Below are 17,779 nucleotides of genomic sequence, written 5' to 3'. Positions count from 1 at the left end.
AACTGCCACAACTCCAGCCGATCGAAATATGGAAGCTGTAGAGAGGATGAGTCTTTCTCGTGTGTGGGGAGATATGGGCCTCATTTAGCTTTCATTTATCTGTGACTACCTTAGATGACGTATCATGGGCCTACAGTTACACACAGCCCATGTGACAGTACTTGCAGTCTCTACTTTCCAGAAGTACTAACGAATAAGTCTATGGTACATGTATTAGGGGAAAATTATTCCATCCCAATGCATTCAGAGACACTTGGGGATATTGGGCCAAACCTGCTCTCACTTACACCCGTGTAATTCAGGACCAACTTCACTGATGTCAACGGTACTCACGCCAGCGTAAGAGCAGGATAAGGCCTGAAGTTTCAAAGGGAGGAGGAAAAGCTGGAGGAAAGCGCCCAGCAGCTGTACACGTACACTCCCCTACTACTCGCACAACTTTGGAAACTGCTGGAAAAGTCACGCCCAAACATAATGAGTTACTGACTCTATTGCTTCCATTCCCATCGCTTGCTGGCATATCCCACAATGCATAGCAGCGCCACACATCTTTCCCTTGTAAAGTACCGTTCCCACCCACAGGAACCTTCCTCTCCCTCTGCAGTCCCTACTGGCTGGCTTTTCCTTACCTTGACACATGCACTTCGGTTTGAGGATATAGCCACAATTCCCATTGGCATTGAACTTGGCCCGGTTCAGCTGCAGCATTCTCCCCTCTGACTGATAGTTTAATGCGACTGTTGCAAAGAAGGAGGCAACAACATTAAGTCTGTTCAGCGCATTCACGGGAAAGAAAACCGACGTATGTTTTAAACTTTGTTCTCTGGTGACAGAGAGCCAGAGATGTTGGAAAAGGGACTCTCTTCTCCTCCTAAACCCAAGACAGCACAGCTCCAGGGACAGAGACTCCCAAGAAGAGTCTTTCCTCCTGTCTGTAGGGTTTCTTGAAAGTGGGCAAGAGGGCATTGCTTTCCATGTCTCAGCCACCAGTTACCACTAGGCATATGCATACTCAAGGCATCCTACCCTATTAGAGACACAGACAATACTCAGATACCAAAGACCCAGATGTCAGGAGAGTTGGATGACCAGGTAACCCAGGGATCTTTGCTGGTGCTTTCTGTTCAGCCTATCTTTCAAAGATAGATTCTGGGACCCCATTCAAGCATGAGATTTCCACCTAGTTACAAAAATAAAACAAAACAACACGTCCTTTTTGCTTACCCATCTGGCAGCCAGCATTCCAGAAGGGCTGGGGATTGTAATTGCTAGAATCTACGCGATAGGAAGATGGGTAGATGCGGGACAACTGGTGTTGGTTGAAACGCAGATATTGTGCTGGCTTTTGCTGGAGTATCTGGTGGGCCTTTGTCTCGCTGAAAGATGAGACCTGCCAACTGGAAGAGACTGCAAGGAGAGAAGAAAGTTAGAAGGGGATGGCTTCCCCTTAAAAACAATCCCCTCCAACAACATCCCATCCGTTACTAATAATTCTCTTGCAAACACAACCTGATCAGATATGGTTTTCTCTCTCTTCCATCACCACATTTTGTTTCATGCATGTAAGAGTTAGTGATGGGAAATCCAGGTCAGGTACAATAAGTGATCTGAACCATCACACAGAACTTGACCCAAATATCTGAGGTTTGGGGATGGCTTGAGGAAAGTTGAAATCCCCTAATCCCTGAATATTTCTCTCTGCCACAGGTGGCATTTGGACTTCCTGGTTCTGCTCAGGATCAGGTGCAGAAAACATACAAGGAGGGCTAAACTCTCCAAGCAGTTTCATTTTGCAGAATCAGCTGTTTTGAAGCAGCCCCTGAACTTTCATATACTTAGCCAAAGTTCTGGAGATTTTCCTATTGCTTTGTAATGAAGATTAAAATTTCTCATGTAGTGATTCCTCTCCAAACCACCACAAATTCTAGTTGGGAGTAGCATAAATGTCCTTTCAGAACTGTCCTGCTTCTTAAAGTATGAACTGGCATATAGCAGCCTTTCTAGCAATTGGCAGTAGCCAATGGGTTACTATAATATGTGGTTATTTTTATCCACTTTAATGAAGTTCCTGCACAAATCCAGATTCACATTGCAGACTCCAAGTCTTAACAAATGATGACTGGCCACTTTGAAATGACACAGATTTATTGCATGCAGCTCTACTGTCAAATTCCGCTTGGAATAAAGCGTTTATCATCAAAATTAAGTGAAAGAACATAAACCTTCCATGCCAGTTTCAAGCTCTATGCATGGCAGTTTGTTTTTAGCAGACACTTAGTTCAACCTACTTTCAGTTTCAACATCATGGATCCCAACAGACTTTGTATACTTCACCAGGTCAGAGAGCGCCCGGGAAAGCTTCATTGTTTTCTTCTGTCTGCTCATCCTGGGTGAATAAAACAAACAGTTTCCCATAAACTGATCAAGAGGCAATTTTTCCCCCACAAAACTTTAGTTTTTTAAATAACTGGCACGGTAATGAAATACAGGGAGGAGTCTCTTCCAATAAGGCGTGCTGCCATGCCCATTCTATTCATTCCCTCGGGGGCACCTGGCATTGGCCACTGTCAGAAGACAGGATACTGGGCTAGATGGACCTTTGGTCTGATCCAGTATGGCCGTTCTTATGCCATAATTGTAGGGACACCACATGAAGACTCATTGTAAAAGTACAGGCTTCTGGTTAAACCAGCTCTGGAAGCACACAGAAAGACTGTCAATGGGCTGTTGGCTCCTGAGCACCTAAATCCCTTTGGAAGATGAGACTTAAGCATCACAACACTGAGCACAGCAATGCCTAAATATGTTTTAAAATTTGGGCCAAAGAGCCTCATCTTCTTGTAGTATGTTAATGGCCAAGAAAAGACTTGAACTTCTGGCTAAGAGTTATACTTGAAGATCTGGTATGTCACAGATACTCTGTGATGCTAGACAGGAGGTTGAACGGTGGACTTGCCCTTTAAAAGGTCTTTTTCACCTCCAACTGATATGATTTTACTAGTCCTTAAAGGACATATATTTTAAATACCAAAGAATTTGGTGCCCTGATCCTTTCCATTTGCTTCTGGTTAACACCACAGTGTGCCAAGTGGGTTTATGATCGCAGCATGGAGCTCTCTGACAAGGCTGCTGGCTACTCCACTGGCCTTTTTCCAACACACCCTCTTCTGCCCTCCAGTCAGCTCTCCTGGTAGCCCCAATGAATCTCTCCTAAGCATTCCAACCTGATTTCCATCTGACCTCTTGCTTCCAGAGTCTGGAACCCATCAGATAATCTCATAAAAAAAGCTTTGGCTTCAGGTGTTTTGAAGGGATGATTTTCAAAATCAAAGCAGCACTTCGACTCTTTGGTGTAATGCCATTTAACAAATTAAACAGCCATGGGCTTCGTACGCTCACCACGAACCCCCTGTGCTACAGGAAGGCTCCCATGGCTAAAATGCTACACCAACTTAAGAGACATCTTCACAATAGAGCTGGGTGAAGTAGCGAAACCTCAAGCCAGGTCTGAACAACATGTCTGGCTCAGTCGTCCACTGACAAATTAGGAAGAGCAGTGTCAGGAGACTAATCTGATGATGGAGTCACAAACATTTTGGATCTACCTTTACATGGGCTTCCAATCACATGGTTATAGCTTCCAAACTTGCTACACTTGTGTACACACCTCTGTAGAGCATTAAATGGCCAGGATTCCTTGTTACCAACCTGCTATAATGCACTGCACCCCTGGCTAAGTTTCCTTGATAGTCTAGGTCATCTTCACCTTCTTCCAGGCTGGATGCCTTTTTCAATTTGCTTCCTTTTTTCTGCATAAAGGAAACAAAACCACGGTACAAAACAGGCATCATTGTTCAGAAGAGTCTTAGGTTTCACTTGGGCACCAAGTAAACATTTAAAGGGTGGTGTGTGTGAAAAATAAAAACAGATTTAGTCATGTGTGCCTGAGTGCTACAAGCAAAGTGGAGCAAACCTCCTAGGATTTGTTCTGAAAAGTTGTGTGCAGGGGAACAACCAAACAGATGTCTGCAAAATTCTAAGAGGGTGCTAGAAAAGGAAAAGGGTGATAAAAGTTTGGGAAGCCTTTGTCAGAGGATGGATCAGCTCGTCTGGGGTTAACCATTCACATGCAAGCGAGCCATGTCGGTGGCGCATTTGCATATGGTGGCAAATAATTCTGGACCCAGATTTTCAAAAGTGACTAGAGATTTATGGGTACCCAATTTGAGGGACTTTGACAGGGGCCCAGATTTTGAGCACCCATTTTGTGAAGAACAGGCCCTTCAAGTTCGGCACCCAGAGTTTTAGTCATCTTTGAAAATTTTGGCACAGGAGTTGATCCAGGCCAGCTAGCTTTTAAAGCCACACTCATCAGACAAGCATCTGACCACGCTGCCCCATGCAATTCTGCTTCATTCTTTCAAGGAGCATGTTTCTTCCAGGGCATGGGAATTGGAACCTTTTACTACAAGAGACTGCACTACGCCAGAACTGATCTGTGAACACATGGACGAGACAGCCTGGGGTTAGAGCCTTTCATAATGGGACTAGAGATGCTAGTATGAAAGGTGCTGTCTAAAGGGGAATTATTATTGGTGCTACTATGATTACTATGATCAGAGAGGGCGTGAGAAAAGGATTCTCTTGTTCCACTGTTACTCTAAGTCACGTTGCAATAAACTGCTCTACAAGAGGTTAAATTAACCTTACTGCTTTTCAGGTTGGATCTGATAGCCTGAGTTTGTCGGCATTTGATGTGAACTTAAGCAAGTTGTTAAGAGTAAAGGCAACTGGTCATCCTGTCTGCTTGACCACTGGAGTGGGACTCTGTCAGACTGTGTATTATATATTCCTTCTCTCTCCCCTCCCCTTCCCCCCCTCCACACACACATCTGTATTTTAAAGAATCCTTATTGAGGTTACACGAACAAACCATCCCGATGTGTAGAAAGAATAGTAAATATAGCAGGCGACCAGCTTGGATTAACGTGAAATCCTTGCTGATCTTAAACACAAAAAAGAAGCTTACAAGAAGTGGAAGATTGGACAAATGACCAGGGAAGAGTATAAAAATATTGCTCAGGCATGCAGGAGTGAAATCAGGAAGTGAAATCACACCTGGAGTTGCAGCTAGCAAGAGATGTTAAGAGTAACAAGAAGGGTTTCTTCAGATATGTTAGCAACAAAAAGAAAGTCAAGGAAAGTGTGGGCCCCTTACTGAATGAGGGAGGCAACCTAGTGACAGAGGATGTAGAAAAAGTGAATGTACTCAATGCTTTTTTTGCCTCTGTCTTCACGAACAAGGTCAGCTCCCAGACTACGGCACTGGGCAGCACAGCATGGGGAGGAGGAGACCAGCCCTCTGTGAAGAAAGAAGTGGTTCGGGACTATTTAGAAAAGCTGGATGAGCATAAGTTCATGGAGCCGGATGCGCTACATCTGAGAGTGCTACAGGAGTTGGCGGATGCGATTGCAGAGCCATTGGCCATTACCTTTGAAAACTCATGGCGATCGGGGGAGGTCCCGGATGACTGGAAAAAAGGCTAATGTAATGCCCATCTTTAAAAAAGGAAAGGAGGAGGATTCTGGGAACTACAGACCAGTCAGCCTCACCTCAGTCCCTGGAAAAATCATGGAGCAGGTCCTCAAGGATTCAATTCTGAAGCACTTAGAGGAAAGGAAAGTGATCAGGAACAGTCAGCATGGATTCACCAAAGGCAAGTCATTCCTCACTAATCTAATTGTCTTCTATAACGAGGTACCTGGCTCTGTGGATGAGGGGAAAGCAGTGGACGAGTTATTCCTTGACTTTAGCAAAGCTTTTGATCTGGTCTCCCACAGTATTCTTGCCAGCAAGTTAAAGAAGTATGGGCTGGATGAATGGACTATAAGGTGGATAGAAAGCTGGCTAGATTGTTGGGCTCAATGGGTAGTGATCAATGGCTCCATGACTAGTTGGCAGCTAGTATCAAGCGGAATGCCCCAACTGCCGGCCCTGGGGCCGGTTTTGTTCAATATCTTCATTAATGATTTGGAGGATGGTGTGGATTGCACCCTCAGCAAGTTTGCAGATGACACTAAACCGGGAGGAGTGGTAGATACACTGGAGGGTAGGGATAGGATACAGAGGGCCCTAGACAAATTAGAGGACTGGGCCAAAAGAAATCTGATGAGGTTCAACAAGGACAAGTGCAGAGTCCTGCACTTAGGATGGAAGAATCCCATGCACCGCTACAGACTAAGGACCGAATGGCTCGGCAGCAGTTCTGCAGAAAAGGATCTAGGGGTTACAGTGGACGAGAAGCTGGATATGAGTCAACAGTGTGCCTTTGTTGCCAAGAAGGCCAATGGCATTTTGGGATGTATAAGTAGGGGCATTGCCAGCAGATCGAGGGACATGATCATTCCCCTCTATTCGACATTGGTGAGGCCTCATCTGGAGTACTGTGTCCAGTTTTGGGCCCCACACTACAAGAAGGATGTGGAAAAATTGGAAAGCGTCCAGCGGAGGGCAACAAAAATGATTAGGGGACTGGAACACATGACTTATGAGGAGAGGCTGAGGGAACTAGGATTGTTTAGTCTGCGGAAGAGAAGAATGAGGGGGGATTTCATAGCTGCTTTCAACTACCTGAAAGGGGGTTCCAAAGAGGATGGATCTAGACTGTTCTCAGTGGTAGCAGATGACAGAACAATGAGTAATGGTCTCAAGTTACAGTGGGGTAGGTTTAGGTTGGATATTAGGAAAAACTTTTTCAGTAGGTGGGTGGTGAAGCACTGGAATGCGTTACCTAGGGAGGTGGTGGAATCTCCTTCCTTTGAGGTTTTTAAGGTCAGTCTTGACAAAGCCCTGGCTGGGATGATTTAGTTGGGGTTGGTCCTGCTTTGAGCAGGGGGTTGGACTAGATGACCTCCTGAGGTCCCTTCCAATGCTGATATTCTATGATTCTATGATCTGGGAGCTCAGTGCTTCTTCTGCTATCCAGTGCAAGTTATCTGCCGAGAGACTAACCTTGCGTTTGGAAAAGCTGCCCATCAGCGATCGGCTGTACCGTTTGTTGGTGCTTGAGTCTTCTCCAGATTCCACGTCATCCTCAGGTTTGTTCTACAGGAAGAAGAGAGCAAGAGAGAGAGAGAGACTATGAAAGGATAGCAGACAGGACAGCAGTGCTGCAGAGAACCACACTGAAATACATCCAGAAGTTTGAAAAATCCCTCCTAAAACCTCAACATAACTCAGACTGATACCAACATCTCCCCTACCAGTTCAACGCAAGATCTTTGAAGTCAGCAGCATGATCTTATTAACTGCTCTTTTCCACTGGTATAGTCACAATCCATGGTGACTTTCACAAGAACCACATAAAGTACCCATGCACCAGTCTCTGGTAACTTTATTACATTGTCCATTGTGGCAAAAATTCGGCGACAAATTATGTGTCATGCATCAATATTTGATTGTTTTGCAAGGCAGACACTGATGGGAGTTACTTCTCTCACAATAGCTGAGCTGTCTACTCTTTAGGATTAACAGGATCAGGTCAAACAATTCTGCTTATTGTTTGAGTGGCTGTATTATTGCTCGGATGTGTAATGATAGGATACCTCACAGTAAGAAAGAGAAAAGAATCTTCTGAGGACTCTAAAGGGAGGTTCTTCACTGAGGCCACTGGATGTAGACAAGAACCTGGGGTTCTCTGTCTCCCTGATTGGCTCAACACAGCCTGTTCTCCCTAGTGCAGTCCCTACAGGGACTTGCCTAGCCCTAACCTGGACTACACTCCACGATACATTACGAAAACAGCTAGGTTTAAAAGTATGCACAAACTCAAGCCCCAGCAAGACTTGGGAAGCAGAGTTCTGTTTCTAAACCTAGCTTAACTTTAGTTCCAAGATGCTTGCTAAGTAACCTGTCTAGAACATTTCTAATTTGCATGTAACAACCTTCCCTAAGCCCCTTGTGGCTAATTATAAACTCTAAAGTGGCAGTGCTTCAAGTTCATGCAATTTAGTTAGTGGGCTGAGTACATTTTTATAAATAACTGTTATTATAAAATTAAAAATGTGAAACAACAGAATAGACACTTTTTTTCTTACACTAAAACCCCCAAATTTTTAAATGCATTTTACAGTGGAACACAAATTCTGTTTGCTCAAAAGAAAAAAAGTCACCAGTGTATATGTCACGCTCCGGTTGCTCTGTGCTGGAGCCAGAAAAAAAGCCCTGTGTCTCCGACAATGCTGCTCACCTGGCAGCGTCATTAACTGTGTGCATTCAGCTATGGAAGCCAAAGTCATTAATAAACAATTTATACAGAAAGCTAATAAAATCCAACAAAGTAGATTGCTAAACACCTTTTCCTCCATTGTCCCAATTTGCATTTCCAAAGACTGCCACACTCCATTATTCATGTGCAATGACAGATTATCCTCCTGTATCCAGCATTCACTATACAAATTGCTAATAAAAATATCCCACCCTTAAAAGCAGAAAGAGACCTCTAAATGGACATCAACAGGAGAGACATTTTTCTTCATAAATAGCTTTTACATAAACAACTCAAAGTACCAACAAAGACCCATGACAAAAGATTACAGCAGAGGGAAACATGCTTTTCCTTTTTATTTTCTTAATATTCTCAGTCAGAAGCAAATCTTGGAGTGTTATAAAAGTGGAACAACTCCCGTGGAGTACCTCTGGATTTATAACCATCCAAGAGCAGACTCTGTCCCGTCTCTGGCTGCAGACAAAAAGAAACCAAACAGCACAGGTAGGTAAAAGTGCGGTTAAATAGTATAAGCAGGCTTGCTGGCATATCTTTGGCCAATGAAGACAGCGGACATTAATATCCTGAGGCTGAAATAGGGAGGATATGCCTTAGGGACATTAATATTGGTCCTTACATGTTATGTCACATGACTGAAATTTGACAGGACTCCACTATATTAAGTAAGGTTGGGAGCCCCACGCCACAGCCTTGTCTTTGCTTCATTCTGTTATTTCCAGTAAATATTTTGCTGCTCCTGATACACATAGCCCCACTGTTCAGGGGTCCCTCTAGTGCAGCAATGATCATGGCAGCAAACCAAGGGTGTCATGATGAGCACAAGGAGAAAGATGGCGACAGGCAGGAACTATTCTCAGGTATCTTTTGATTTAACCAACATTTGCTGGTTTGGTTTATTTCACTAGTAAAAAACTGGTATATACCAGTTAAAACCTAAAGCTTACACTGTGCATTGGACCCATCTGCTGTGGTCAGCAAAGCGCTTTCACATCCAACACAATGCCAACCAAACAGCTTTCCAAAACCGAGAGGGGATAAACTTCACTGGATAACCCAAAGAAACCCGCGGTGCCCTGCAAACCAACTGAAGAAATCTAAAATGCTCCAAGTCATATGGAAAAATCCTACAGAACTGAGTAGTGATGAAGCCAATAGGGTTGATCTAGAACTATAAAAATGAATATAAAATTTCAAATGTAAGCCTGGAGCGTTCTATAGCATGGAGAGAATTCTTTAGAAAGCTTCACAACCCCTCATAGAACAGCTATTTTCTACTAAAATCTACAGGACAGTTCCCTAAGGGAGGCTTAGACTATCCTCACTCTTAATGCAGCACACAATAGAGTTTTCCAGGCTAAGAAAGCTTTGTGCCTCTAGAGGGCAATGGTTCTACACACAGAAAGCTATGCCACTTCCTGAACGGTCATTGATAGTGTGAGGGATGAGGTGTGGGTGGACGGGACCATAATTTTAAAAAATAAATGTCAAAAAAAGAAGATCTAAGTGGGTGAGGTAACATCTTTTACTGGACCAACTTCTGTCGGTGAGAGAGACAAGCTTTTGAGCCACACAGAGCTATTCTTCATGGCTGGGAGATGTACTCAGAGTGTCACGGTAGAACAGATTATTTAGCATAAGTAGTTAACACATATTTCAAGGGACCATTCACGGTGAAGTGACACATTAACACCACTTGTGTAGCTTGAAAGCTTGTATCTTTCATCAGGTTTCAGAGTAGCAGCCGTGTTCATCTGTATCCGCAAAAAGAAAAGGAGTACTTGTGGCACCTTAGAGACTAACAAATTTATTTGAGCATAAGCTTTCGTGAGCTACAGCTCACTTCATCGGATGCACCACTGCATGCATCTGATGAAGTGGGTTTTAGCCCACCAAAGCTTATGCTCAAATAAATTTGTTAGTCTCTAAGGTGCCACAAGTACTCTTTATTTTTCATCAGCAGAAGTTGCTCCAATAAAAGATACCTCACCCACCTTTCAAAGTGGTAGCCGTGTAGTCTGTATCAGCAAAAAGAATGAGGAGTACTTGTGGCACCTTAAAGACTAACAAATTTATTTGGGCATAAGCTTTCGTGGGCTAAAACCCACTTCATCAGATGCATGCAGTGGAAAATACAGTAGGAAGATATATTATATATATATTTTTATACACACACACACACACACAGAGAACATGAAAAAATGGGGGTTGCCATACCAACTCTAACAAGACTAATCAATTAAGGTGGGCTATTATCAGGAGGAGGAAAAAAAAACTTTTGTTATGATAAATCAGGATGGCCCATTTCAAACAGTTGACAAGAAGGTGTGAGTAACAGTAGGAGAAAAAGAATGAGGAGTACAAGTACTCCTTGTTCTTTAAGCTGATACAGACTAACACGGCTACCATTCTGAAACCTGTCAGTACGGGAAAAATTAGCATGGGGAAATAGTTTTTAGTTTGTGTAATGACCCATTCACTCCCAGTCTTTATTCAAGCCTAATTTAATGGTGTCCAGTTTACAATTTAATTCCAGTTCTGCAGTTTCTTGTTGGAGTCTGTTTTTGAAGTTTTGTTGTTGAAGAATTGCGACTTTTAGGTCTGTCTCTAATATCCTGGGATCAACCCTGCTACAACAACACTGCAAACAAAAAAAGAAGGTATCCAGTTCCTGGGATAGCCTCTCTTAGGTCTGACCCACATTAACTTTCAAGAATCTCTCTCCTCTCTAAAAAGCCAAGACATCACATCCCTTCCATACACAGCTACTGCATTTTTAGAACAGAGAGAACATCTATCCTACATATATCGGCAAATTTGGGGTTTGAACTACTTAAATGGTTTTCTTCTTTAAAATTAAAAAGCATGTTTAAAAATGGCTATTTCTAGTTATTAAATATTTATTAAGATCTCTTTAATAACTTACAAAAGCATATTACAGAACTGCATTATTTATAAATAGTTGATTCCTGACTATCTGTCAGAGCAGGTGTAGATGTTGTTAAAATAAATGCTCGTGTGCACTGAACACACGGAGACAGGCTGTTTAACCATGTTATACAACTGCAGACAGCTGACAAATCAATAGTGATCTGACCTAGCCGAGAACAGGGGGTCAAGTCTGGAATCAAAAGCAACTGAAAATTCTAGAGCCCAAGCTAAAGTTAATTATCTCTACTCAGTGGGGGGTTCTTGGGTGCCACCACAAATAGAACTGGACCATAGTCTTTGGTTCACTGGCAATTTCAAAAACAATTTACAAAATTTAGTTTAGGGTTGAGCCAAAAGGAACATTTTTCTTCAAAATTTTCAGAAAAAAAAAATCATTTTGGGTCAAAGAACGTTCCAACAAAACCAAAATGTTTCATTTTGATTTCAACCATTTTTAGATATTCTTGATTTTTTTAAAATAAAATTAAGAGAAATGTTGAAATAAAAACTTGTTTTGAACCCCAAAATTGAAACATTTTGTTTAGAAAATGTTGAAATGAAATATTTTGATTATTTTAGACTATTTTTCTCAGGATTTTTTTGACCAAAACCATTTGGCAGAATCGGCATGAATTTACTAAGTGTTCCAGTGGCACCCTAACTTCATTTTGCACAAAAGGTTCACCCAGCTCTAGCCACAAGTATTCAGATTCTCTGTAAGAGCATCATTTAGGCTCCCTGCTCCTGCAAATTGCGATGTTTCCAGGATCAGGATAATTTTTCCATGCTGGGGAAGAGGTCTTGGAAATTGCACAGAGTCCACAGAACACAGGATCTGAGAGCCCCGCCCCACTCCAAAAGGCGGGTGGCAGGAAGCCAGGCCCCCCAGAGCGCTTGCTCTCATTGCTCAGTCAGGAAGCATTAGTGGTTACAAATAGGGTCTGTCAAATGTTTTCAAATCCCCCAACAACGTAACGTCAGGGCAAGACTTTTAAGCCAGACTTGGCAGCTTTGTGTGTCCCTCGAACCGTCGCAATCTCAAAGGAGTAATTCTCTTGTCTTTGACAAAAAGAACCAGTCAGGACAGAGCAGGATGGTCAGCCCTGAAGGCTTGGGAGTTCCCTCACACAACGGTCCACCAACAACTGCAGGGTGACAGGCAAACCGTGCAGGTTCCGAACTCTGATTGAAGTCCCTAAAACATTTGGATGTTTATCCCAGTGCTTGGGCCCCTTGGGACATGAGAGAGTTTTCGACGTGAGAATGAATGGCAGAAAAGGTAGAGACGGTGCTTCTATTTACCCTCCTGCATGACACCACAACACACGGATGCAGCAAGGTTAAAATCTGATGGGGGAGGAAATACCCCTGTCCAGTGCTATGACCTAGCCTGCGGAAGTCACTGCCACAGCACACTCTGGCCGCTCAAGAGTTTAACAGCTTAACCATCCCCACACACTATTCTTCTAATTCTGGAAACACAAACTAATCTCTTTAAAACAAGTCCATCTGCGTACCTTTATCATAACAGACAATTCACCAGAACAGCCTCTTCCACAGTATTTCTGCCTTTTCCTGCCTCTCTCAGTGTTTTAGCACTTCCATTTCCAAATAGCACTAGAAAGGGCAGCCTAAAGCGAGGAGGAGAACAGGTGACCGGGACAGGTCACTGAAGCTCATGTTTCAGGTGAAGGGCTGACTTGGGTTAATCTGTACTGCCTTGCTCATCCCTAGCTGGAGAATTTTTCAACTTTGTCAATTCCTACCAGGTTCTGTGCAAGTTCTTCCTCTATTTATTTCCAGTGGGGTGGCTCACCAGGGTGTGCCTCGGTCTTACAGACCAACCTAGAGCTGATTCCAGCCTGTAGCATCCAAATTGCCAGACAGGATATCGCAGTAGAGAAGTTTACGCAAGCAAAATACAGAGAGGCACAGGAATACCTCAGTGGCCTTAAAACAAAGGAGCTAAATGAGCATTGCATACAGATCCTAGTGTAAGATAAATGCCTCTGATGAACGGGGTGAAAAACGTTAAATAAACGTCATTTACCATAAGGTCAGCAAGATCAAGCCACGACGTCAGTAGGGTGTAAGGAACCTGTAAGGGTTTCTAGACCAAAATGGCAATGTTTCCTATGTCAGATGAAACAAGTCATTTCACATGCACACTCTTGGACAGAGATGTGGGAGGAAAGAAATTATTTCCTTCCCTTCATTCATGAATTAGATTTAAGACAGTTAGAAATTTCTTCCTCCGAGACAAGAACCGCAGGATGAAGATTAAATCTGGAATGGAGAGGTTTCAAAGGTGGAGGAGGGGCTTTGGGATGGAGTCTCAAACTCGCTCCTTTCTATCGAAAGGATCCCAGAGAAGAAGGACGGTCTTGATTGCAGCTCATGAAACTGAGCTCATTTCCTAGATCTGTCACAAACTCACTGTGTGACCTTGGGGAAAAAAAGTCACTTGATCCCTCTGTGCCTCAGTTTCCACGTCTGTAAATGGGGATAATAATCCTGCCTCTCTCTGTCTTGTCTATTTAGATTGGAAAGTCTCAGGGCAGGAACAATCACTTCCTGCCGCAAGGGAAGTGGCTCAGCTTCAGCAGTGATGGATTATCCTGTAGCTTCATCAGTGCTCCTGGCCTCAGGTTGACACAGTCAATTCAACTCCAATTTCCACCTGAGGTTCGGCTGCTGCTGCAATAGATAAATTATACCAACAGGCAAGGTGATGGGACATCTCCCTTCGTCACCACTTCATACCGTCAGCCTTTTACTTCTCTCTCCAAAGTGTCCCATCGGAGCTGGGCAAAGAAGTTATTCTGTTTCATGGAGGATTTTGATATTTTGAAATTTGGCTTTGTTCTGATTCAGGACAAAGCCCCAGACTTTAGATGTTCTCCATGAACGGGACTGGAACCCTGGAGCCAAGGGGGTCTGCCTGGCACGCTGCCCCACACCTTGGAAGCCCTGAGAGTGCAGGCTGCTGAGGAGCTAGGATCCTGGGAGCATGGCTTCGGGCTGCTGAGAAGCCAGGCAAGCGAGCGGGCTGGAAACCAGACAAGGCTCCACTGAAATCCTGCCTGGGGTTGGTCACAACTTCATTGAAATCAAACTATCTCCATGAAATGTTTCACGTCTGGCGTTCTCAGACAGAAAATGTTCCTTCAGAATCTCCAACCAATTTCCTACTTCCCATGTCTGTATTGTGGGTCCTGTCTCCCATGAGTCACAGCCAGCCTAGGGAGCCTACTGACACCCTCGGACAGCCAAGATTCAGATCCCAGTTCTAAACTTGGAGCACATCTCTCCCTTTACTTACTCCACTGCCAAGAACAGTTTTCCAGACACAGGGCTGTATTGAATATTAAAGATCATATTCAACCCCTAATCCAGTGAAAACTGGAGCTAGAGGGAGGATTAAATGTTCCATCCCGGGGGCACAGAAGGCCATTGCTCCACATCTGAACAGCTTTGTCTTCCGCTGCCGAGAAAGGGGAAGAAGAGGTTTGCAACGATTTGATGTGAAGCCGCCGCAGCAGAACAGCGCAGCGCTCCCTCCTGCAAAGCTACAGACCCAAAATATTTACTCTGCAAGTCTCCTCCTGCTGGAATGCGGCTCCTGGCTTATGGGCTATTGTTATTTAGCATTATGTAATGCATGATCCCATTTGTGCAAATCAGTACCGAGGCCTCTAAGCGCTTGAATGTTTAAATGACTGCCGCTGTATCTCTGCAGGCTGAGCCCTTCTGCCCCGTTCCCAGCGCTGCGCCTCATCCCGAGACTGAATTATTTGCTGGAACAAGGCCATCGGTAGCAGCTGCCCTTCGAAGTAGAGGCAATTCCCTGCTCCCCTCTTTATACATAGGACTGAAGCGGTGCAAAAAGCAATGAATTAATTTGTCCATTGTGCCTTCCATAAATAGCATTCAACAATTTTAGGGGTCAGCAAATGAAAAGGGGTCAAAAAAAAAAAGGGGGGTTGAAAAACTGTTGCATTAGAAGCATTACATCTCCCCATTGCATTAGCAGCACAAACACTGCTCTGACCAGCACACAAAATGTGAGACCATTTTTAATTCCCTCTCCTCTGACAAGGAAATCTCCAGCCATCCAGCAAAGTGGCAGAGATTGCTCACAACAGCCTCATCCATAAAAACTACAGGCACAGCTTCCGAAAGTGCGCACACAGCACCCCCATCTATTTTCCATAAGCCAAAGCCTGAGTGGAGCACGGCATTTATCGATGCAAATCATTTTTCTCCATTACTCGCCAGCTCTGGGCCAGGCTGTTAGCGCCCACCCAGTGCCCTTTCCTCATCTTTCTTCTTTAATGAGACAACCTGGCAACATTTTATTTATATCCTTTTTATAAAGCTGGATTGGCTTTGCCATGCGCACTGCCATTTACAGATACCAACCCTTCAACAAAACTCAGCCTGGCCCGCCTCTTTCTCCCAGCCCCTCCCAGAAATGGCTGTGAGCAGTTTGCCACCTTCTAGCCCTGAACACAAGTTTCCAATAACAATGGGGTTTTTGACTGAAATTAACTCTATAGCTCTCTCTCCCCCCGGCCCCCTCTCTGCCCAGAGGGAAACATATTCCCTGCTTCCTACCTGGTGCAGTGGCAAGGGCTGTGTGTGTGCCAAAAAGTGATATTAATGGTTTATTACAGGAAAATGAAAGGCTTTGCATGCCTCACTGCACTCGAAGCATCTGATGGTGCATGCTAAATGCTGATGGTGGATGTGGACTGACAAATATTTATTATGATTAAGGGGAAAGCCAAATAGTGCCATTAACGCTTCAAGCTAAATTAGCAACACACGGTAAAACTGATTCCCCGCCATCATTCAGGATTAACCGTGATTATGTGCCTGACTCCATCATCACAGAAAGCCTCCCAAATAATAAAACATGGACTTACAAATAAAAGCCCCCTCAGACTGCTGCTGTGTCTGCTGAAATGTACTCCATGCCCCTCGCAAAGCCAGAGAACCCTCTTTGCCCAGTGACACGAGTATTTAACAGGTGGGTCTCGTAAGAACTCAAGTGACAATGCGCTTGGCACCACATGAAACAGAACCGGGTTTCAGGCAGAGACGGGAACACTGATCGTAAAGAATCATAGAATATCAGGGTTGGAAGGGACCTCAGGAGGTCATCTAGTCCAACCCCCTACTCAAAGCAGGACCAATCTCCAATATTTGCCCCAGATCCCAAACGGCCCCCTCAAGGATTGAACCCACAACCCTGGGTTTAGCAGGCCAATGGTAAAGCCTCAGAGTGCTTTCCTTATGCAAGTCGCCACACCTTTTACATTACTGAAAAGCAGCTATGGATGTACTGAGTGAGGTGCAGAAGGGACAGGCACTACGCATGCATCCTCTATGCTTCTCTAGCAACCGCACCTCCATTCCCTCAGCTTTGCCAGTCCCGTACTCCAATGCAGCTGATTTGCGGCTCTTCCTGCCTCAGTGATCGTGAGCAACCAGATCCCTGCTATTTTAGTCTCAAACAGGGCTGCCTGCTCTATGGCAATTCTGTGATGGGCACAGGTGTGAAATAGGACGAGACAAAAGATTCTTTCACTTGGGACTTGTGAACATTTTCGCTGCAGTCATTGCCACAGCAACCATCTGTGCTGCCACGGAATGATAGGACTGACTCCAACTGCAGGTTCCGATGCAGAACCCAGCTTGCCCGGTGGGGTCCACGTTGGACCGAACTCCCCAGCAGCCAGACCGCTGAAGTCTTCAAGAAGCAGAGATCCTGTTTCCATGACAGGAAAGCAAAGTATAGGAAAGCAGGATCGAAATATCACCCCCTGGGATTTAACATCCCTCAGTTTTTATTCCTCATGACACTGACATGAAAACAGGGCCATTACTGCCTAGCAATCTCATGTAACCCAGCTTCGTCTTGCTCCAAATGCATCACAGTTCTTCTGTTTGAAACTGCAGCCTTCTCCGCATCAGCCCTCTCTGCAGCCACATGCAGAGCAGCCTGCTCTGCTAAGTGGTTGAAGCACAGGAGCCAGGAGATCTGGCTTTCTGCTTCAGACTCTGCCTCAGACTTTTCTAAGAACCAGCCAGCACTGTGCCTTGTTTCCCCATCTGCAAACTGGAGATGGGATTTACCAGCATAACACGTGGGCTATGAAGATTTATTCGTTAACGGTTGCAAAGGGCTTTGAGATCTATGGATGGAAAGCACTAGGGAAAGCAAAGTATTATCATTATAGCAGTCAACAGACAGAGCCTGCTAAGGAACAAAAGGAGCTCTTTGCAACAGAATGTCCCCATGCACCAAAGCAGAAAGCCACCACCCAGGAACTGAAATACCAGAGTATGACACAAGCACCGAGCTGCATTAAATAGAAGGGTTTTCAGAGCTCTCCGGGCAGCTTCAGCAGACTAAGCAACATGTAGGTGTCCCTATTTACAAACAAAGCATGCTGTTACTCTAAAAATACAGCCCAGTGGATCTCAGCATGGTTTCCGCTACTAATACAACTCACACTAATAAAAAAACAGCCACTTCCACTCTCCCTGCATTTGGC

General features: G+C 44.3%; 1 protein-coding gene across 4 annotated transcripts in view; it reads right to left on the bottom strand.

Annotated features, from left to right (window-relative positions):
* The window catches only part of PLCH2 (phospholipase C eta 2), a 323,941-nt gene that overhangs the window by 28,428 nt on the left and 277,734 nt on the right, over positions 1-17,779 (bottom strand). For all 4 annotated transcript variants that reach the window (XM_043531629.1, XM_043531628.1, XM_027832321.3 and 1 more), the window contains 5 exons: positions 7,013-7,105; positions 3,709-3,809; positions 2,289-2,386; positions 1,225-1,407; positions 630-737 (listed from right to left, as the gene is read on the bottom strand). In XM_043531629.1, the coding sequence (XP_043387564.1) occupies positions 630-737; positions 1,225-1,407; positions 2,289-2,386; positions 3,709-3,809; positions 7,013-7,105 (583 nt within the window). The remainder of the gene's footprint in view (positions 1-629; positions 738-1,224; positions 1,408-2,288; positions 2,387-3,708; positions 3,810-7,012; positions 7,106-17,779) is intronic.

The sequence above is a fragment of the Chelonia mydas genome, chromosome 18 (genome assembly GCF_015237465.2).
Source record: "Chelonia mydas isolate rCheMyd1 chromosome 18, rCheMyd1.pri.v2, whole genome shotgun sequence".
Taxonomy (NCBI): domain Eukaryota; kingdom Metazoa; phylum Chordata; order Testudines; family Cheloniidae; genus Chelonia; species Chelonia mydas.
This window is presented reverse-complemented; position numbering and strand designations above follow the sequence as displayed.